The sequence below is a fragment of the Equus quagga genome, chromosome 5 (assembly GCF_021613505.1).
Source record: "Equus quagga isolate Etosha38 chromosome 5, UCLA_HA_Equagga_1.0, whole genome shotgun sequence".
In the NCBI taxonomy this organism is placed as follows: Eukaryota; Metazoa; Chordata; class Mammalia; order Perissodactyla; family Equidae; genus Equus; species Equus quagga.
Genome location: NC_060271.1, coordinates 33,681,790 through 33,703,973, shown reverse-complemented (window position 1 = coordinate 33,703,973; position 22,184 = coordinate 33,681,790). Strand labels below are relative to the sequence as shown.

The following is a 22,184-nucleotide window of genomic DNA, read 5'->3' as shown; positions in this document are numbered from 1 at the left end:
CAACCCAATGTTCATTCTGCCAACAAAGCAACGAGAAGGCCCAGGTAGAGGATGTCTGAGGTTCCCTCCGGCTGAGATAATTATTGAATTCTGTGTTGAGACAGGGAGGAGTTGGAAGGGGAAGGGGTGAAATAAGGAAGCTCCCCAATCTTACTGCTGCCCTCACGTTCCCTGTCTTGGGAATGTGGCTGCCCCAGCCCTGCCCTTTCAGCCTCATCCCTTCATTCAGCAAAGGAGAGAAAAAGTCATTCAACAAACTGAGAGTTTTCAACCCTTGGACTTTCTAGACCTCATGCCGATCCACCCAACAGCGTCTTCCCTGAGGAATATGTGTCCACAGTCACCTCCTACATGGTGGCACCCATCCCCTCACCCACTCACCCATCAGTGAGTCAGCAGTGAGAACCGTTCCTAAGGGAGAGTGTGAAAGACACATCCTTCCACACGGGGACACACACCAGCTCAGCCCTACACATCATCCCCTCTGGCTCCAAACTGCTGGAGGCTCCTCTCCCTGGTCTGGCCCTGCCGCAGGGACACACCCGGGGGGAGGAGCTGCCGTCTTAGTCTTAGTGGGGCCCAGCCTCGCCAGACAGCGAGCTCTTGTTTCCTCTCCTCCACCGGCTGGAACCGACATGGCCCAGGAACGTGCCGCCTGCGCCCTGGAGCCCGAGCAGGTCCAGCAGCTGCTGCTCTCCTGCCAGGAGGCCAAGAAGTCAGCCTACTGCCCCTACAGTCACTTCCCTGTGGGGGCCGCCCTCCTCACCCTGGACGGGAGGATCTTCTCGGGTAAGGGCGGGCGCCTGGGGACCCATCCCCGGCAGCCTGGATGGGGAAGTCAGAGGAGGACAAGCAGACAAGCGAGAAGGACGCGTGGGAGGCACAGGCCAAGAAGAGGGCAGCTCTGAGAGGGCAATGCTGCCTCTCGCCCCTGCTCTGGATGCTGTCCGACACGGGGGCTTGAAGGTCTCAAGGAGCCCCAAAAACCCATCTGCTACTTAAATCCAAGGGCTTTCGATTCTTGGAGGACTGGGAAGCCGGAGGTGGGATGAGGAAGGGAGCTGGAAGGAGAGGCCGGAATGGGAGGCATCGGCAGTCCTCATGTCCTGGGGGGGAGAGGGTTAATTCTCTCTGAGCCCTCCTGTGTCCGGACCCTGCTAAGGCCCCCACAAGTTCTGTCAGCAAGTCCACCCCTCCGACCCACCGACCCAGGTGTTACGCCCATTTTTCAATGCAGAAACTGAGGCCCAAAGAGGTGACACAACCTGCTCAAGGTCACACGGGGACACTGGTGGTGGAACCCATGGCTGGGGTCCCCAAAACCCTGCTTTTTCCCATCACCCACCATGCTGGCGGATGGCTGGGGGAGAAAGCCAGGAATCCAGGTCAGGCGGCTTGTTGATAGGGTGCCGGCCTTGCAGAGAGTCTTGGAGGAAAGAGCCAGGATGGGTTTGGTGACCAGCAATGAGTGCTGGCCTGGCGAGGTGGAGACAGGAATCTGAGTCAGCATGAATCTGTTCCTAAGCAACTTTCCTTTGTTTTGTTGGTTTGTGGGGTTTTTTATATGCTTTTTGGTGAGGAAGGTTGGCCCTGAGCTAACATCTGTTGCCAACCTTCCTCTTTTTCTTTTTCTCCCCACAGCCCCAGTACATAGCTGTATATTCTAGTTGTAGGTCCTTCTAGTTCTTCTATGTGGGACGCCACGTCAGCATGGCTTTTGAGCAGTGTGCAGATCCACGCCCAGGATTTGAACTGGTGAACCCCGGGCGCCCAAAGCAAGCATGCGAACTTAACCGCTATGCCACTGGGCCCACCCTTGTTTTGTTGGTTTTATAGAAAAGCTCACTTGAGCAAAAGTTCACACTTATTTTTGCTAAGTTAAGGGGGATTCTCTTTCAGGATGGTGGGGAACATGGTGTGGAGGTGGCTGGTAAGCCATGCCCCTCCCCACCCCTCTCCTTCCCACGACCACCCCAGGGCAGATGAGAATTGGCACAAAGGGTTGGATGGGAGTGCCCAGTCCCGGTGCCTAGCCTTCTCCTTCCGCTTGGCAGCAGGTAGTTAAAGGAGCAGAGACTCCCACATGTGCATCTAACTGGTCACCCCCAGAACCCTGGGACAGGTGTGAGCCACTCACCCCCGCTGCTGCTCAGCTGTGAGGCCACTGGGGCCCCTGCCTCCCCTCCGATAGTGCCCCTTCTGGGCTCTCCTTGATGTTCGTGTTATCTCTTTGTCTTTTGAGGTTCTGTCCAATTTCATGAGTCACCTGAGTCTTAAACAGCTTTGAGCTGGAGAAGTAACCTTGAGCGAGTGCTAACACATGGAAGGAACGTGCCTAATGTTACCCGTCTAACCCTTACAAGCCTGCAAGGTGGTCGCTATATCCCCACCTTGCAGAGAAGGAAACAGGCTCTGGGAGGTTGACCCGTAAGCCCACAGAGCTGGAATGTGAACCCTGAGCTCCTCTGACTCCAAAGTCTGCTACTCTGAGGGGAATAAAGAATCTCTGCGTCCCATGTGGAAATTCAGGCCTGGCCTGGTGGCTCAGATGGGTATTAAACATTAACCACTATCACAAACAACATTGCCACCCACCCTACCCCATGGCTCCAGGACCATGCACACGGAATCAGCTATTGCTTCTTTCCAACGCCTCCACATCCCCTTCAGATGGTATACAGGGAGGGGCCCCCTCCATCCTTGCACTGATTCATTCATTCAACAAGTATTCACCGAGCACCAGTTACGTGCTGGGTAACGTACCAGGTGCTGGGGATATCACAGAGAACAGAAATGACATAGTCCCTGCTCTCGAGGAGGTCCCTTCCTCTTACGCAGGCCATGGCTCAAAGTGGGAGCCTCACCTGATGACTGTGGGAGTGAATGAATGAAGTGAGCAGGAGGGTAGCCTATTTAAGTCGCAGGGAAGAACCTGGTGTCCCCAGAGAAAGGGCTGTGCAGTGGGGCTTTAGGGAGGCCCTATGGGATGGGGCGAAGGCTCTGGAGTTAGAGGCTCCTGGGTTTGAATCCTGGGCTGCTGTTTATCGGCTGTGTGACCCTAGCAAGACCCTTCCCCCTTCTGAGTGTCAGCTTACACGGTTGTAATGGGAGGATCACTAAGCCGGCTTTTCAGGGCGGCTGTGATCGGAGCGGGCTCGCCTGGCCTGGCGTGGCGGCCAGGGTCCTGCCTGATTGCTGGAGCCGCGCCACCTCCAACAGTGCATGTGTTGACTCTCATCCCTGGCTGTGGGGCTTTAAAGGAGCTGATGCCTGTAAACAGATTAGCACAGGTTCTGGCCCACAATAAGAATGTCACAGATGATGGCTGCTTCTACTTCTCCTCTGAAAGGGATGATGATGATGACTGGGAGGCAGATTGTGGAGGGCTTTTGAAGGCTGAGCAGAGACACCGAGATCTGATGAGGTAGGAAGTAGGCAGCCAAGGAATGTTATTAAGAAGAAGAGTAACACAAGAGTGGTGTTTGAGGACAATTCATCTGTTAGTACTCAAGGAGGGCAGAGGCAAAGAGAGTGTCAGGGGGACAATGTCTGTCTTGTTCACTGACCTGTCCACGGTGCCGGCACCTTGCCTGGCCTATACTGCGTCCTCAGGTAAGGTTCAGTGAACGTGTGAATGAATCGCTCGGACTAGGACAGTAGCAGGTAGAATGAAGAGGAAGGAAAGGTCTCAGAGATATCGTGTGGGACAAATGGACCGGGCCTGGGATGGGCAGTATTAGAAACAGAGGAAAGGAATATTGTTCTAGGATTTCCAGCCAGAGCAGCCAGGGAGTGACGAGGCACTGACCGAGGTGGGACACTGAAAGCAGAGCTGGCTGATACTGGGGACATGACGGGCAGGAACCAAGAGCAATATTAATAGACACCATGGATTGAGCGCTCACTAAGCTCTTCGTATGAAAGATCTCTTGTAATGTGACAGCCACTATGTGAGGGAGGACAATGAGTGTCACATGCATTAGTCAGAGCACTTTCAGTTGTAAATGAGAGAAACCCCCCGGAACCGTAATGGGCAAGGGTAGATGTTGTCTCAGAAACAGTTGGATCCAGGAACTCAGATGTCACCACGCCCTTCCTTATCCTTCTGGGTGCTGGTTTCTTTCTCTTACCCTGCAGGTGGACTTTCTCCAGGCATCAGGGAACATAAGTGCAGGCTCGAGATGGAAAAATTCCAGGAAGGGCTCGATTGCATGTGCTCATCCCCGGACCAATCACAGTTGTGAGGGAGTACTGTGATGGGACCTGCTGATTCGCATATCCTCCTTGATGGGGGTCTGTACCCACAAGGACTGTGGAGGTGCCAAGCAGACCAAAACCATTGCCAAACGCCCCACGTTTTATAAATGAGCTATCCAAGATTCAGTTTGATCTGATTCCAAATGCCACACTCTTTCTGTTGCAGGGTGGATATGCGGATGGGGCAGAGAGTCGTGATGAGGAGAGGGGAACCAACGGAGGACCTTCCCCAGAATCTCTGGATCTCCTTACTGAGATGGAAAGGGAGGACAGACGGCAGTATGGCAGGGCTTGGAGGGGAGAGGACCTTGAACCACGGAGGAAACCAGATAGGGCATCAGGGGGTGATCCAGAGACATTAGGAAGCAGAGAGGGCACAGCGGTATTTAGACGCTGTGAGTTTACAGCTTATAGTGGGACAGGTCTGCCCAGTCCTGCGACTTTCTCCAGCTGCACAAAAGACCAGCCCCTCGTGGAATTTCCCCACCCAGAGGCAGCTGGTGTTCCATCCAATTCAAAAGCAGGTCTGGCTGCAAGGACAGCCTTTCTGTCACGATCTCGTAATAACGATCATTTTCCCTCTATTACCCCCAACCCTGCCCAGGCCTTGTGGCCCTCGCAGATGGGCCACCAGAATGGTAGTTCATAGCTACAACAACTACCTTCTGTGACTGCTGTCGGGAGAGCCACAGAGAGAGGAGGAGCTGGGTGAGGTGAGGACACAAAGAGAAGCCTTAAGATGGGACAGAAGCGGGACTGGGCAGGGGAAACGGAGCCAGCCCAGGGCCTCCCAGGTGGCAGCCCTCAGCCAGGGTCTGTGGAAAGCCGATGAGAGATGGTGGAGGAGAATCACGGAGGACCGCTCTTTGCTGGCTCCACACAAGGGATGAGAGTTTCTCTCCTCAGCTCGAGCCCTTGGTCTATCTCTCCCTCCCTCTCTCTAGAAGGACTACGGCGCTTTATACATGCCATCGCCATCTAGGGAAAAAAGCACTTTACTGGATCAGCTGTAATGAATTCTGGGAGGAATGAACAACATTTACAAAGACACTTGAGGGGGCCAGCCCAGTGGCGTAGCAGTTAAGTTCATGCACTCCACTCCAGCGACTGGGGTTTGCAGGTTCAGATCCTAGGCATGGACCCACACAGCTTATCAAGCCATGCTGTGGCAGGCATCCCACATATAAAGTAGAGAAAGATGGGCACAGATGTTAGCTAAGGGCCAGTCTTCCTCAGCAAAAAAAAGAGGAGGATTGGCAGCAGATGTTAGCTGAGGAGTAATCTTCCTTAAAAAAAAAAAAGACAAGGATATCCTGGCTAATTGCTGAATCCAGCTTGCCTTGGCTAAGCCTTCAATCTGGCCCTTCACCCGTCTTCCCCAGATCAGCCCCCACCCTCCTGATTCCTCCCTGGGCTCCCTTTCTCCTCCACGTCACTCTTTGGTGCTTTATATTACCCTCTCTGCACAGCGGTTGACTTACTGCAGGCCCCTCAGCCCCACCCACAGCACTTCCAAGTGAGTCAAAGCAGGCTCCCCAGACCAGCTTCCTCTCCTTGCAGCCCTGCCCACCTGCCACACCTGGGGTTCATCCATTGGTGCACTCCATTGTCACTCAACAGTGGCTCATTACAAGGATGAGCTTCACTAACACCTCTGAGTCTGAGTTAGGATAATGCATACGTGAAACTGCGTTGCATTGGCAGTGGGCAGGGGGGCAGGAACACGGAGAGAGTGTAGTCCTCAAGCACGTGGACATGACGTTTCTCTAGTCCTTTGATTCTCAAATGTGGTCCCAGACCCCCAGCCTCAGCACCTCCTGGGAATTTGTTAGAAATGTGAATTCTTGGGCTCCAACCCAGACCCACTGAGCAGAAACTCCAGGGGTAAGGCTCAGATATCCGTTTTAAGAAGCCCTCCAGAGGATTCTGATGCCCACATGCTTGAGTGTGAGAACTGCTGCTCTAATCTTACTAAGATCCCTCAGAAGAGAGAGTGGGCACAGGCCGCGTGCCATGCTCTCCTGCCCTGCTCTCTACTCTGGGTGACCGGGTCAGAACTGCCTCTTTGTGAACTTTTTCCTTGCTGATGTCTAGATGACATCTGACCCCAACCCTGGCTTAAGCACCAAACCACCTCAAAACATGGCCTCACCGAAATGCCAGAAAGAAAAAGGACAGTCCTTGTATCCGACAGGCCAGGATGTGAGTCCTGGCTCCCCGCCACCAGCCTCAGCTCTTACCCTCTGCAGAATGGGGTTATAGCAGGAGCTGCCTTACAGAGTCGTTAATGGGATTAATGACATAGTGCAGAGCAAGTGTTCCGCAGAGTGCCTGGCAGTAAAAGGAAAGCAATTAGAGAAAAGAATAGCGGCTGGCCTAGCAGTGCAGCGGTGAAGTGCGCACGTTCTGCTTCGGCGGCCTTGGGTTCACCGGTTCAGATCCCAGGTGCGGACATGGCACCACTTGGCACGCCATGCTGTGGTAGGCGTCCCACGTATAAAGTAGAGGAAGATGGGCACAGATGTTAGCTAAAGGCCAGTCTTCCTCAGGAAAAAGAGGAGGATTGGCAGCAGATGTTAGCTCAGGGCTAATCTTCCTCAAAAAAGAATAAAAGAAAGCAATTAGTAATAATAGCACCATCATCATAGTATTATTTGGTCCAATCTTCTAATTATGGATTCCTCACTTGGCACCATCCCAGCCCGTCTCGTGTGTGTTTTGGAGGAAGTGAAAGCAACACCAGGAATGGAATTGGTTTGCCTAGATAGACGACAGCCTGTTTTCCAGGCTTAGGGAAGCAAAACAAATTGTTTGGCCTTTCAGATTGCAGTTCATGGCCAAGGACTTCCTCTTTTTTCCTTGTTTTTAAAGCAAGACGGAAATTACGCTTGAACTTGTGAGACGCCCCAAATACAGTTATTCCCTTGCATCTCAGAGCTCTAGCACTGAAGTGGGAAATTTCATCATTTGATAATAAGTAACTGGGAGGCTCGTTGGCCCCACTGTTCTAGGCCCTGGGCATGCTGCAATGTACAGCATAGACAAAGTCCCTGCCCTCAGGAAGTTTACACTACAATGGAGGAATTAGATAATAAAGACATATATTTAGGAAGGTGTTAAGTGCTATGAAGAAAATTAAAGCAGGATAAATGGATTGAGAGGGTTGGAGGCAGTGGTGGGAGGAAGCAATTTTAGATAGGGCAATCACAGAAGGCTTCTCTGAGGAGGTGACATTTGAGCAGAGACCTGAGTAGAGCCAGCTATGTGCATATAGAGAGTAAAGAGTTCCAAGCAGTGGGAACAGCCAGTGCAAAGGTCCTGTGGCAGAAGCTTCCTAGCCATCCTTGGGAACAGCTGCAAGGCTAATAGGCCTGGAGAGCAAAATGAGATGAGGTCCAAGAGGTAGGCAGGTTGGCACTATATTATGTAAAGGCTTGTAATCCTGGAAAGGATGTCCAAGTGCCTGAAGGACAGAAATAGGGCCACTGTCATGCCTTGTCTAGACGGAGCAGAAGCTCAGTCACCCAGGCCTACCGCCACCAGAACGCTGACTTTCAGGCAATTAATCAGAGCACTTAGCAGGCTTTGTACTGACTGCTTTACACGCGCCATCTCAACTCATCCTCACTGGAGGCCTCTGTGGAGGGCACTGCCATTGTCAGCTCACGGATGAGGACACTGAGCCTCCAGAAGGTTCAGTCCCTTCCCCGAATTCTCAGAGCCAGTAGGACAAAGGGTCGCAGGGTAGAACCTCGGGGCTCTTCCTACAAAGGCCTCTCTGAGCAGCAGGGCTTGTAAGCGTGCTGCCTTCTGAAACAACGCCTCTCTCTTTCTAACCGGCCTGTTGAAATCTTGCCCACAGGAAAGGAAGGTTTCTCTGTATGAGGCCATTCCGCACTTCACACGCAGACACGGGCAACCGTCCTGACAGACTGGGCCTTCTGCAATTTGGCTATTTGCTTTAGCAGCTCCTCCATAAAACCCAAGATTTATATGAATCACATTGAATAGGGGAAGTGCCCACGAGTCAGGGACACGGCAGGGCTGGGAGGATTGCTAGATGGAGAGTGGGGAGCAAGCCTGGCAGGAATCTTAATCTGGGAGAGACAATGAACCAATTAAAAAAAAATAAGGGGCCAGCCCGGTGGCATAGTGGTTGGGTTTGCACACTCTGCTTTGGTGGCCTGGGGTTCGCAAGTTCAGATCCCGGGTGTGGACCTAGCACCACTCATCAAGCCGTGCTGTGGTGGTGTCCCACATAAGATAAAGGAAGGTTGGCACAGATGTTAGCTCAGGGCCGATCTTCCTCACACACACACACAAAATTATTAATTTAATTTAATTAAATAAAAATCTGGGAGAGGCAGAAGTCAAATGCAGTGAGGTCAAAGTCAGCAAAGGTGGGAAGGGCAGATGTGGACGGGCAGGCAAGGATGGGTTTAAAGGAAGTCTTTTCAGGTGGCCATCAGGAACCTGTCTGGGGAGTCTTGCTGGGGAGCAAGAGAGATGTATTCATTTATTCACTTAACTTTCATTGACCCAGCAGAGAGGCCGAGCAATAAGGGGCCAGCTGTCCTGGCCACTGTAACTCACATGTGGATATGAACAAATGCTTGGCCAAAGCAGGTGGGCAATAAAAGTTAACCACTCCTTGATCGCTCCCTGTCCTGCATCCCAACTGTATTGACAGATTTCTTTATGGTTGCAAGTGATAGAAATGCAAGTGAACTATTTTAGACAAAAGCAGAGTGTATTGGCTCATATAACTAACTATAGGAAGAGCTGGAGTGTGGCTGGGCCTCAGGGACAACTGGCACCAGGCCGGACTTTTCTGGCCATCTCTCATCTCATCTCTCATCCGTTCTTCTGAATGTCCATTTCATTGTCTCCTAATGATCTCCTCCATAACGAATGGAAACTAGGCCACCAGCAGGACCCAGGTCCACACTCTTAGTCTCACAGAGGAACTGTATTTCCTGCATGGAGAAGAACTCTGATTGGCCCAGTGTGGGTCAGGTGCTCATCCTTAGACCAATAAGAAGGTCATGTGAGAAAGGGTGGCCACTCCCACTTGAACTACGCACTGAGGAATGAGGTAAGACTCATTCCCCAGAAAAAAAAAAAGGAGGAAAAAGTGCTAAATTATCAAAACAATAAATGCTCAGTATAGTCTGCTCTTTGGTGCCCAGGATACACACCTGCCCTTCTTCCCAAAAGTGTAATTCCAAATCTGTCCCCACCTAACCCCACACAGCCTGTTAGTGAACACCCCCTGGTACCCCAGCAGGAGACTTGCAGCGAAGGTACCCAGCTGTCCAGGGACATCCATTCTCCTCCATCAGTGGGACAGGAGTGCCCGTGATCCTGAGAACCGTGACAATGGGTAGGGGGTTAAAGGATTAATTTGTGATTAATTTAACCCCTCCTCCTCACACGTCGATGTGAATAAGGAAGGAGCAGAAAAATAGGGGACAAAAATATATGAGTAGAGAATGACCAAACACTTTCCAAATTTGATAAATACAGGAGGAACAAAATACTGCATAATCGCAATGAAAGCTCAGACTTAGAAAAAGGGAGTGTAACAGGTGAGGAACAGACTAAGTTGAGGAAACAAACGCAAATGCCGCGACTCGAACAAGACCCCTGCTCACTCGGGTCTCTCCTCTAACAGAGCAGAGCAGGGCTGGAGTCTGGGCATGCGGACTCTTCTGCTCCCCTCAGCTCTGCAAGGTGGTTCAGGAGATCAGCTTCCTTCTGTCTTGATGTCCTGCCGTCCACAGAGTGGTGTCCTCATCCCCCTGTTCAAAACTGGCACACGTCATCACATCCATGTTCCAGCCTCTGAGAAAGGGAAAGATGAAGCGGGGGGCAAGCCACGTCCCCAGAAAGATGTCATGTAGAAGTTGCACCCATCACTTCTGTCCACATCCCATTGGCCAAAACTGCGGGACTACACGCCTCCAGGGAGGCTGGGAACTGTATCTCCAGCTGGGTAGCCATGTGCCCAGCCAAAGTGCAGTGGATTCTGTTGGGAGAGGGAACACTGGGAATGGTCTTTGCCACAAGCCCCCTGTGGCCTGTAAATATCTGTGCACATCCTTCTTCCCACACATAGGACCCACTTCCCACCCCCTCAAGGGAGGCCACCCAAAGTCTCACCCAGTCACTGCTCCAGCTCCAAGAGTAGGATCTCATGGTGGTGCACAGTCCCCTTCCTTGGGTCCAGATGTGGCCCTGCTGTTTTAGTGGCCCGAACACTAAAAAGTAATCGTCTGCCCGCCACTTCACACCCACTCCTGCAATACACGACATGAAGCCGGAAGGGATAACAGTCATCAAATCACCTGTTAGGAAAAGGGGAGAACAGAGAGCACACGGCGACCACTCGTCCACGCAGTTATCACCCTCGCCGGGCAAGAAGGCTGCAGACTCCCTGCTCTGGCGGACACTCTGCCTCTCTTTTCTGCTCTGGGGGGAACCTCCTTGTCCACTGTCCGCTGGGGCCCCTGGCTTGGCCCTCTGGGAGCTTCTTCCTTGACCATTATTATCCTCAGGCCCACATCTGCGTGGGGGTTGGAGAGAACGCCCTCTTTGGGGCTATACAGCTCTCTCAGCTCACTTCCGTTGGTGGAGTTATGGGGGTCTAGAGCTTTATTTAGGGATGGAGAAATCACAGGATTTTGTAGGCCAGACTTTTGGCTTCTTTGGCTCTCCAAAATACCATAAACTTGGAAACTTTCCGGTCTCTTTGCTTCCAATCCCTTTCAGACAGGAGTGCCACACCCAGAGATCCTTGCTGGACACGGTTCTCAAGCTACCAACTCTCCTTTTTCACTAACTGGCTTTCCTGCCCAGCCCAGCCCTGCTGCCTCATTTAAACACTAGCTACCTTGAGGTACCAGAAACAAAAGGCTGGGTGGGAAGATGACATTCTTAATCAGAACTTTGCCACAGAGCTGACTCCCATTGCCACTGCCAGGTAGAAAAATCCTAATGATCGGTGACGTGGTCTGCCTTCTGGGTTATTGCAGGGTGGGCCTTCACCAATCTGATGGAGTGGCAGGGGCCCTCAGCTTTCCACCTGCCGTGTCTGTATTTTCTTCTACATTGCCTAATTGATAGGCCAAGGCCACATGTTGTAGACTTTTATGGTAAACCCGCATCCCACCTTCAGTCTCTGTATTAGTCAGATAGAGGTTAAGCTGCTGTAACAAAAATCCCCAAGTAAAATGACCCAAACATGGCAGAATTCTTTTTCTCTCACGTAACAATTCAGAGTAGGCCGCGGGTCCAGGGCAAAAGGCAGCTCAACTCTGAGCCATGAGTTGACCAGGACACCAAGTTTCTTCTGTCTCATTGCTCCTCCATCCCCATGACCACAAACCACATGGTCAAAGCTGTCACCCCATCGCAGCCTGTGGAGAGGCAAGGAAAGGAAGTAAAGAGTGAGCAATCTTCTTACAAAAAATGTGATCCAGAAATCTCTTTGGACCACATATTGGCCAAACTTAGTCACATGGCCACACTATGCAGCAAGGGAGTCTGGGAAGTATAGTCTCTGGCTGAGTGGTCATGTGATCCACCATATTGGAAGGGGGGGGTCACTTGTATTACTTAAAGGAAGGAGGAGAAAATGAATACCGGGGAACAATTACTGTCTCTGCCTCAGGGAGAAAGGCAAGCTGCGAAGGGTGATACAGACCATATAACATATCCTGATGGCCAGGGGAAGGCCCAGCTCCTGGAGCCATTTGTCCATGGCCTTCCCTCCCTGCATATGGGGAGTTTCTTAGTCAGTCAACCTGGCTATGCCAACGTTTTATCTCCTGGGAGCAGGCGTTGCCCTCTGTCCCCCAGGGTCACCCCTGAGAGGGACACTGGGGAGGACTTCCTGACTGCAGGCTGTGCCACCTTCACAGCCTACCTCTCACGAGAAGCCTGGGGTTGCCTTAAGTCTTGTGCAATCACAGACACCTTTTGCAAAGCTTGGGTGTTTTTCTTGGGTTAGTTTGATGGTTTTGACAGTTTGTTTTGAAACACACGTCACATAGAACCCTGGTTGATCTCTGATAGCTGATAACCAGCACCAAAAATTTTGCCTAGGCCCAATCTTTGAATCAGGAGCCCCTCCCGCCACCACTGCCACCAGCCTGCAACCCACCCTGTGGCTTCTGTCTCTTAGATTCAGGGCTGGGGGTCTGGCTTACCTTCTTAAGCTTCGGCATCTCCCTTGACCTTGACCTCCCCTGGGGAGATGAGGCCGGGTTCATACGCCCTGTTAGGCTGCCCCTGCTCCCAGGCTGTGCTTCGAGATGGAGGCCTTGGGTAAGTGAGGAGAGAGGGCATTTCTTGGGCAGGGTCCCTGCCCCAGTGGGTCACAGAGTCTCCTGCCCTGGGTCAAATTGCCTTCTCCTTCTCCCCACCCCATTCAGGGCAACAGGTCCCTCCCTGCCCTGGGATGGGGCAAGCCTCTTGCTCAACATGTGCAACAGGAAGGGCTTCCGCTCACTAGGCGCTCCTCTCTTCTCAGGGTGCAACATAGAAAACGCCTGCTACCCTCTGGGCATCTGTGCTGAACGGACTGCCATCCAAAAGGCCGTCTCAGAAGGGTACAAAGACTTCAAGGCAATTGCTATCGCCAGGTGAGTGGGACAGGCGGGTCGCAGCAATATCCATTCATCTGTCCAGCCAACATCCACCACGCACCTATCATTCATCCATTCATTCACCTAACATATGCTTATGCCGCACTTCGTAAGTGCCAGACACCTTATAGGACGCAGGGCTGAGCGCTGAGGATAAGGAGATAGATAAGAAACAGACTCTGCCCTCGGCGAGCCAAAGAGTAGGGAAATAACCAAGGCAACTTGAAGACAAGGCAGGTGTGTTTTTGTTCTGATAACGGCACAAAGGGCAACAGAAACCCCATGAGATACAACAGAAAAGCAGCACAGAAATCCTCAGCTGCAGGGACCTAAGAATCACCTGGTAGGGACTCCCTGCGCCCCGTTTTACAGCTTAAGAAACTGAGGCCCAGAGAGGCTGAGCAACACTCCCAGGAGTTGGTGGCAGAGCCAGGACAAAACCAGATCCTTAGAGTCTCACTTCAGGCTCATCCCATTGCACCATGCTGTGCCGGGAACTCAAACGCCATTCCCCGCTCTCCTTGAGCTGACGCTGGGCCCCTTCATTGTGCCAGCTGACTCCTGCCCTGGGCGTCAATCGCCTCTAGTGCCAAGAACCAGAACACAAAGACAAGCTGGCACAGTGACAGCCAGGTAAACTCTGGTTATGGTTCCAACTCATCTAATCCCACCCAGGTTCCAGCTGAACCAGAGCACTGAGCAACACGCTCTCTGTGCCCCAAACATCACCATGCAAGTCCCCGCGTGCTACCCTCAAAGGATGCTCCTTGAGTTCTCATTGGCTCTGGACTCAGACTCAGTGGCTTCAGGATTCAAGCATGCGAAGGGCTCTTTGACTAATTCGGACCCCATCACACTCCTGATCTAACGGTGAATTGCTCTTGCGTGTACCTGTGCCTTGTCTCAGAGAGTCGTCTTAGCACGTTAATGGTGTGGGGGAAACGACATGGGAAATGTTGAACGCACCCGGAGAGAGACGGCATGGCCCACCCAATCTTGGTCTTTGGGGACGCCTGGGTGCAGTGCGTTCTCTCTTCCTTGCAGTGGAGCTGCACGACCTTTCTGGCAGAAATGCAAGCTGCGGAGATTGATGGGAGCTGTGTGACAGAAACGAGCTTCCATCTCTTTTATAAGATCTTAATCTCTGCCTCGGTCTGGCCCTGAGGGGGACCAGGTTATCGAAGGTTTTGTCCTGAGTAACTGGAGCCAAGGTGCACTTAGGGAGAAGGGCCCCGGCTTCCGAGAGCCCTCCCTGTGGCCAAGGTCAGGCCTGGAGTCCCTTCAGCTTTGGGAGAAATAGATGAGGCCGTGCTGGGAACATTCTGTGCGGATGAGCAGACATCAGGATGTGAATTACACTTTATTAAAAAAAAGTTGGGGAAGAATAACTCAATTGCAAAGCTGATCCAAGAAAATAATGATATTCTGGGGAAAAACAGGCCAAAGTCAAAGAAAGGATGATGGCACGGTAGCCTTGCTCTGTTTAGAATGTTCCAAATGAAAGGTGGTTTCTCTTGGTCATTATCTACTTTTAAACATGACCGGATATTGCTAGCAATGATTAGCAAATGCCCTTATTTACACAAAACCTGCATTTTTCTAGCACTCAATTGCTCTACTCCAGGGATCCAGCCCGCACCAGCATCCCTGAGGCAGAAATGCGGCCATTATTGCTCTAATGATTTGTTAAATCGAGAGTGTGGATTTAGAGGATGAAAGGATAGCGCCAACTCGCTTGTTAACGGGTGTGAACAGTCTGAGAGAGCCCTTTCGAAATCTGTGAGACGGGGACTGCAGAGCCCAGACGGGATTTTGCTAATTGGAAGATTAGCTTGTCCTGCTGAGGTCTTGGCTGGTTGAGTCTGATAAGCACGGCCCTAGTGTGTGACTAAAGTCAGCACAAGCCGCAGGAAACTATCCATGCCCAGCACAAGGGGGCAGAGGTAAACGGCGGGGGAGAGGGAGAAAGGCAGAAGCGTGGAGGGAAAGGCCTGATGGCCCCAGCAGGATCTGGGGTGCATCTTCTTCCAAGCTTTTAATTCTTCCATTTGGCAGGAACGTTGAGTCATGGGTAAAGCCCTGGCTCCGGGCTTAGTGAGACCTGGTTTCAAATCCTGCTCCCCTGCGGACCTCCGCTGGGCTTCACTAGGAAGCACGTTGCTGCTCCTCTCTGAGCCTGGCTTTTCATCTGTGAAGTGGAGGAGAGTAATACTTCCCCACTGGGCTGTTGCGAGGACTCGGGAAATTATTTCTGTAAGGCTCCTGGCACAGAGAATGCAATAATTAAAACTCTTGTTATAAGTTATCGTTATCACTTCTGCAAACTGCAAAACTACCGAAGGCAGAGGCCGCACATCCTGGGTTCAGATCCTGTTCTGGCACTCACCAGCTCTGTGACGTTGGGCAGGTCACGTCACCTTTCATGATCCGTAACACGTGGATGACAAGAGCACCTACATTCCTCTGCCTTATAGGGTTGTTAGGGGATGAAATTAATTAATGCACCTAAGGTCCTCAGCATAGTGCCTGGCACAGGGAAGTGCCATGTAAGTGTAAGCCATTATTACTATCGGCTGCCTCCCAGTTTCCAGAGCTACGCTGCTTGCATGCACCATCTTGTAACTTTTGGTGGTTGAACCCTAGGCCAAATCCAACTTCCCAGTGGAGTGTATGTTCACTGCCCACCCCCTCCAACTTGAAAACCCTAATGCAGCAGGTCATCTTGTCCAAGGAGCTATCCATTGGGCAGTTAGCCATGCATCTCACAAGACTGGGAAAGGAAGTGGTGATCTTGGCAAGGGCCAGATCATACAAGGCCTTACAGGCCAGGGAAAGGAGGCTGAATTTCACTCAGAGCACCTCTCCCATGGTGCTTCCTACAGTCTACCTGTGTTATGGCATTTACATGCAGATTTTATCTCCCCCTCCAGCCAGTAAGGGCCCTGAAGGCAGGGATTCTCTGCTTGGTCTTTGTTGCTCTTTCTCCCTGCCTGCCTAGCACTGAGCAGGCTCTCAGTCAACATGGGTGAAATGAAGTAAAAATAACACAGAGTCCAACCTCCAAAGAGCTTATGAGAGGCTCTGGCTGTAACACCTGTCACCTGGTCCTCACAAGGGTTAATTAGCTTCAGTAGACATCCAGGGCAGGGGTCCCCACCTTCTCATATCCCCATGGGTTTTTGTTCTGAAGCTGGCAGTGTGCTCAGAAAGGACCCCACCTTTCCATGGAGCAGAACCGTTCTTTGACTGGACCCCCCCACCTACAAAAGGGAGTTCTCAGGAGGATTAAATAAAACAGCACCCCAGCCCTCTGCCCTCAGCTGCTCTATCACACTCACGACATCTACCTCTAGCCCCACTTCCTGCACGGCTGGTCAGTCAGTCGGTCGGCTGTCCGGCTCCCCTCAATAGTCAAAAACTCCTGCATGCAGTGAATTCATCTGTCCGTTCACTGCTGCATCCCCAGCACCCACAGTGCTGGGCATATAGTACATGCTCAATAAATATGTGGTAATTAATGAGATCATGTATATAAAGTGCTTTGCAGGATGCCTGGCATATTCTAGGCACATATTAAACAATGTGATATGGGGCTGGCTTGGTGGCACAGCAGTTAAGTTCGCACATTCCACTTCGGTGGCCCAGGGTTCGCCGGTTCGGATCCCAGGTGCAGACCTATGCACCACTTGTCAAGCTGTGCTGTGGCAGGCATCCCACATAAAAAAGAGGAAGACAGGCACGGTTGTTAGCTCAGAGCCAGTCTTCCTCAGCAAAAAGAGGAGGATTGGCAGCAGATGTTAGCTCAGGGCTAATCTTCCTCAAAAAAAGAGAAAAAAAAAGAATAAACAATGTGATAAGTATTATTAATATATAATAAGACGAATTATAAACTAGTACACAGAACACATAGTATATAATAAAACAGTATTTGATAAGGTACTAAAATTCTGACAGAGCTTATCTATGGAAAGGAGTAAGTGCCCAATAATTAGCATGGGCAATAACAATATGCATACAGCATTCTAAAATTTATGAAGCCTTTTGTATACCTTATCTCATTTTATCTTTCAACAACAACGTAGATGACATTATTCCCCACATATTATAGACAAAGAAATTACCCTTGCATGGGTTAAAATGACTTGGTCAAATTGGCAAGAGGAGGAGCTGACGAAGAAGCGAACTTTAAATGCTGTTTTTCCAGAGGTATCACAGAGCTGTGGGTCTAGAAGAGCAAGGATGATGGCAGCTGCTGGCTTAACCTCTGGTGCCCCAGCAGGCTTGGAGGCTCTGACAGTTAAATTTACTTTCTTCAATCACCGTCCTCCACCCTGCTCAGAGCTGGAGGACTGCCTGGAGGTGCCTGAATTCTCAAAAACAAAGGATTACCCCTCCACTATAAGCTTGTCTTCTCCAGACTTTCTCCAATGCAAGGAGCCCAGTTTTCTCTTTGTTTCACATATGCCTCATTCTTTCATGCCTCAGGGCCTTTGCACATACTGTCTCCGTTTCCTGCAACACAGAAAAACTTGGGGCTTCAGAAGAGCACCTCTGTTACTTCATCTCACTGAACCTCTTTCCTGGTCATTCTGACCCTCAGGCTGTACTGGGAATGAAATGAAATAATGTATATCGAGTGCCTGGCACAGAGCCTGGAGCATAATAGTTGCTCACTAATGGTGGCTTATGAACGCTACACTTCCTCCAAGGACTGAGCCACATGCCACCTCCCCCACAAAACATTCTCCTCACTCTGTGGGCAGGGGCTGTCTCCCTCTCACCCTGCATTCCTACTGCATTGTGTTTAAAATGATAACATCCAGTTTTCCATGTTGCCCACTGGGCTGAACAATCTCTTTAAGGCGAGACACAAATTCTCCTTAACCTTTGTGTCCCTGGGGTGTGGGTGACTGTAAGCGATCACTAACGTTTACGGAATGCACTAATGCTCCTGCCCATGGCCTTGCTTCTTGGAAGTGTGGGAGGCCAGCGCATGCTTCTTCTCCACCTCGAGGACACGGCGCGTCTGTGACTCAGGAGCTGCCCGATGGGGTTTGACCTCATCTGGAGCAGGGCAGGACTCGGGGCCTGAATCTCAGCATTTGTGGTCGTGCCTCAGGAGACACTGATCCATGTCTGATTCTCTACTTCCCCAGTGACCTGCAAGATGACTTTATCTCCCCGTGCGGGGCCTGCAGACAAGTCATGAGAGAGGTAAGCAGCTTCTCTTTCTTTCTGGAAAGTAAAGGGATGCCTCCCTGCTTTCCCAGCCTACAGGAGCACGGCCAGGCCGCCAGCTGGAGACACAGCCACTGTCCTAATTGCTACGTTGGCCGGCTTCTAAGGCCTCCACAAGCTTGCATGAATCATTGGAAATTATTCTTTCATTCGACAAACACTTACTGAGTGTCTAGTCTGTGCTAGACATGGAGCTAGCGCTGCGAGCCACGGTGAAAAGACAGGCCAGGCCCCGTCCTCACAGAGTCACCGTCTGGTGCAGGAGACTGACGATAAAGGAGGAGCAAAAGAAATCAACAGTAGAGTTTCTGAGAGTGATGAGGGCTATGGAAAAAGAACGCAGAAAAAGCAGTCAAGAGTGACAGAAGGGGCGGCAGGTGATATTTTAGATCAGGGTCAGCAAACGAGGGCGCCAGCCTTCTGCTTCTTGTTGTCAACTCAAAAAGCAAATTTGCCTGTTATTTTATCTCAGGATGAGTTTATGTGGGAATAGCCAAAAGAATTGTAATTCAAGATGTACATGCTACGGCAAACCACAGGCAAATCCAGCAAATAAGGGAGCGGCCTTTCAAGGGCAAAAGGGGGTGGAGGGAGGGGCTGTCCTAAAGGGAAGTCCACTGGGGGAAGACGACAGTCGAGGGCTGCAACGGCTTCTCATTGGCTGAGCCTCGGCTTTTCTCATTGGCTGAGCCTCGGCTTTTCGCATTGGCTGAGCTGTTCCCAGGTCAGGAGAGAAATCTTCCTTCAGTAGGACAGAGTTTTACTTCCGGTGCAAGAAGCCAGTGTGTGCCTCTTCCTTTTTGGTGTAATTGACAATATCCAACAGAGCATGAGAGCCCCCCCTACGGCTCCCCCTTCCCCACTCCAATTTAGTTAAGGTTTCTTTTATTAATTTCCACATTGTAAATAAAGTTTTATTGGCACAGGGCCACATCCACTTGTTCAGGTTTTGTCTGTGGCTGCTTTGGCCCTACAACAGCAGACCACATGGCCCATAAGGCCTAAAATATTTACTATCTGGTCCTTTACAGAGAAAGGTTTGCCAACTCCTGCTTTAGATGGCCAGGAAAGGCCTTTATTTGAAGATGACGTTTGAGTAGAGATATAAACAACGAGCAAAGATGAGGCAGACAAAGGCCTAGAGAAGACGTGCGGGCGGAAGAGCCAGGACGTTTAATGCCCGTACACCTGGTGGGTTTGATGAGTCGCAAGAAGGCCAGAGAGGCTCGAACACGGTGAGTGAGGGGGAAAAGCAACAGGACATGAAGTCAGAGGGTGGGCAGGGACGCCATGGCACACGGCCTTGGAGGTCACGGGACAGAGGGTATATTTTATTCTAAGAATAAAGGGAACTGAGTTGTACCCATTAAAATGGTAAATCTTATGTGTATTTTAGCACGTTAAAAAAAAAGTTGGGGAAAAAAAAGAGTAAAGGGAAGCCACCGTGTGTTTTTAAGAAAGGAGTCAAGGGGCTGGCCCAGTGGTGCAGCAGTTAAGTGCGCACGTTCCGCTTCGGTGGCCCGGGGTTGGCCGCCTGGATCCTGGGTGCAGACATGGCACCGCTTGGCAAGTCACCTTGTGGCAGGCATCCCACATATAAAGTAGAGGAAGATGGGCACGGATGTTAGCTCAGGGCCGGTCTTCCTCAGCAAAAAGAGGAGGATTGGTGGTGGAGGTTAGCTCAGGGCTAATCTTCCTAAAGAAAAAGAAGGAAAGGACTCAAGGGATCCGATGCACTTTATACAAAGGTCATCTTGATGGAAAGCCTCAGTTTTTCAACTCTAAAAGCAGAAGGGTGGATCCCAGCATGAGTTCTTAATCTGGGCCCAGAGGAAGTTTTTGACGTGTGTGTGTACATTTGGGGAAGGAGAATGTGAGAATGCTGAGAATGACATTCTCAGCAGCTTTTGTGGACTCTCAAAGAGGTCTCTGTCCTCCATAGTCTCGAAAGGTTAAAGCCACCAGCTTGGAGAATCCCACAGGACCCAGGGCTCTGATGTGACATCATCAGCCCCTCTAAATACATCGTCTCATTTAATCCCCACCTCCAGCCTATAAGAAAAGGATGTGTCATTGTCCTCATTTCTCAGAGAAGTGAAATGACCTGCTGAAGGACACACAGCCAGTCGGTGACGAGCTGGCATTCATGGTCAGTTCAGGCCGACTGCAAAGCTGCCTCCTCACGGCTGCCTCCCTGCCTCTATGGTTCTGTAAATGGGACAAATTATTTTCAGCCTCAGAGGAGACATAATGACACTTTGCAGAACAGGAGCTGCTGGTTCCACGCGGGCTTCTGCTTTTGGAGTTGTGTAAATTCAGGGAAGAGAGGGTTGTATCAGTTTTGCTTTTGTGCCCTTAGGTTTCAAAGCATCTGTCGAACATGGCAGACATCTCCATCTTCCTCCCGCTTCTTGCCAGGACTGCAAACCAGACACAGTTAGCAGAACTCATTTCCCAAATCAGATGAAAAGTGTCACTATGAAGGCACTGAATTCACAATATGGACTTCGGGTCACTTCAGAGGGGCAGAAATGGCTGCCCAGCTCCAGGGCCTGTCTCAGGCCATGTGAGGAATCCACATCAGGACGCCCCCTCCCTGACTCCCGAGGTTCAGCTGCTCACTGCTATTTTCTCCAAACAGTTTAGATGGTGGCAAACGAGAGAAGTCGAGTGAAAAAGCTGAAGGAAAGAAAGGCAAAACTGAAAAAAAAAAAAAAAAAGCAAATAGTAAGAGATGAGGCTTGGGGGCCAGGGACTGCTTTGCAGACTTTGCCCTGCTAAGCCTCAGTTTTCTCATCAGTAAAATGGGGATAAGAATAGCACCGACCTCAGAGGGTAGATATTGACATCAGGCGTGTGCGGTATCTCGTGTGTGCCGAGGCGGGCGTGCAGCTTCTGGTTGTGAGGAGTAAATGTGATACTGTGAAGGAAATGGATATTGTTTTCCTTCATAACAGGAGGAGGTCTGGCTCCGGAAGTTGGATATTGTTCATATAAAGCCCTGGTGAGTCCTTAATCACAGATCGGAGCGTTTATTGCCCATTAACAATATGCCAAGCACTCTAACTGCTTAACACACATTCTTTCATTGGCTCGTCTCTCAAGCTCTATGAGCACGGTATGGGTATTGTCATTCCCATTTCACAGATGAGAAAACGGAGGCACAGAGAGGAACGTTAGACCGTAAGAGGGAGAGCCAGGCTCAAATCCAGGTCAGTCCTAACCCCTCGGCCACACTGCCTCCCTCATGCTGGCTTTGTCTCTTTTCCAGTTTGGCACCAACTGGGATGTCTACATGACCAAGCTGGATGGCACGTATGTTGTCAAGACAGTCCAGGAGCTGCTGCCCGCCTCCTTTGGGCCCCAGGACCTGCAGAAGATATAGCGACAGTCAGAGAACATCCACCTCCTGGGAGAGCCTGGGTTCCCACCTGTGCTTAAGGGGGCAGCCACCTGGAAAACTTCATGAAGATGTTCTCACGGACCTAGGGACATCTGTCAAATGGGCCCCAACCCTACAGGGGCTGGGCAGAGATGGCTTTTCCGAATTACACTCAAGAACCACGGTCTTCCACTGAAGTGATAAAGGGTTTCTCTCCGGCCTGGGCCACCTGCCTTGCAACCCACCTTGTCCTCCCCATGCTTTCCTTTCCTTCTCAAGAGCCCTCTTTAAAGTTCCAGCCCAGTCTGGACTGCCTCCCCACCAGCCGTCCCAGGTTCTACCCTGTTCTGAGCGACTTTCCTAATTATAATCGTCACAGAACATCCTGATTCGGGAGAGTGTGTTTTGTTCCGTGTCTGTGTCATTGCTCGCAGCTCTTAGGAGGGACACGGTGATCTGTCTTCACAGAAAGACTTGGACACTCACTGCTGGGGGAGGAAATGGGCATCTCAGAACTGTATATCCTTTGGGGTAGAAAGCTGAGTTTTTAGGCTTCTTGCCCCTGCATTCTCCAGATGGGAGGCCCTGCTGGGCTGGGCCTAACTGCCACTGGCCATTCTAGAGTCTGTTTTGGGTTCAGTATAGACCTGAGCACTGGA

At 51.0% G+C, this 22,184-nt stretch overlaps 1 protein-coding gene and 1 long non-coding RNA gene across 3 annotated transcripts; one reads left to right on the top strand and one right to left on the bottom strand.

Annotated features, from left to right (window-relative positions):
• Positions 1–468: 468 nt before the first annotated feature.
• CDA (cytidine deaminase) lies at positions 469–21,908 on the top strand. The gene is made up of 4 exons (XM_046660425.1): positions 469–789; positions 12,791–12,902; positions 18,062–18,119; positions 21,415–21,908. Exons 1-4 carry the CDS (start codon positions 636–638, stop codon positions 21,526–21,528), a joined length of 438 nt encoding a protein of 145 aa, XP_046516381.1. The 5' UTR covers positions 469–635; the 3' UTR covers positions 21,529–21,908.
• On the bottom strand, positions 8,698–12,607 carry LOC124239061 (uncharacterized). 2 transcript variants are annotated; one of them, XR_006888512.1, is made up of 3 exons: positions 12,468–12,607; positions 10,420–11,675; positions 8,698–10,285 (listed from the first exon to the last, which is right to left on the bottom strand). It is a non-coding gene; the product is annotated as an uncharacterized LOC124239061 (long non-coding RNA). The 2 variants fall into 2 exon arrangements; XR_006888511.1 differs by having other exon boundaries at positions 8,698–10,101.
• Positions 21,909–22,184: the final 276 nt, after the last annotated feature.

Coding starts and splice junctions, on each gene's coding strand:
- CDA (XM_046660425.1), top strand. CDS start 636: ATGGCCCAGGAACGTGCCGCCTGCGCCCTGGAGCCCGAGCAGGTCCAG. Junction 790..12,790: donor GGACGGGAGGATCTTCTCGG/GTAAGGGCGGGC, acceptor CTCTCTTCTCAG/GGTGCAACATAGAAAACGCC. Junction 12,903..18,061: donor AAGGCAATTGCTATCGCCAG/GTGAGTGGGACA, acceptor CTACTTCCCCAG/TGACCTGCAAGATGACTTTA.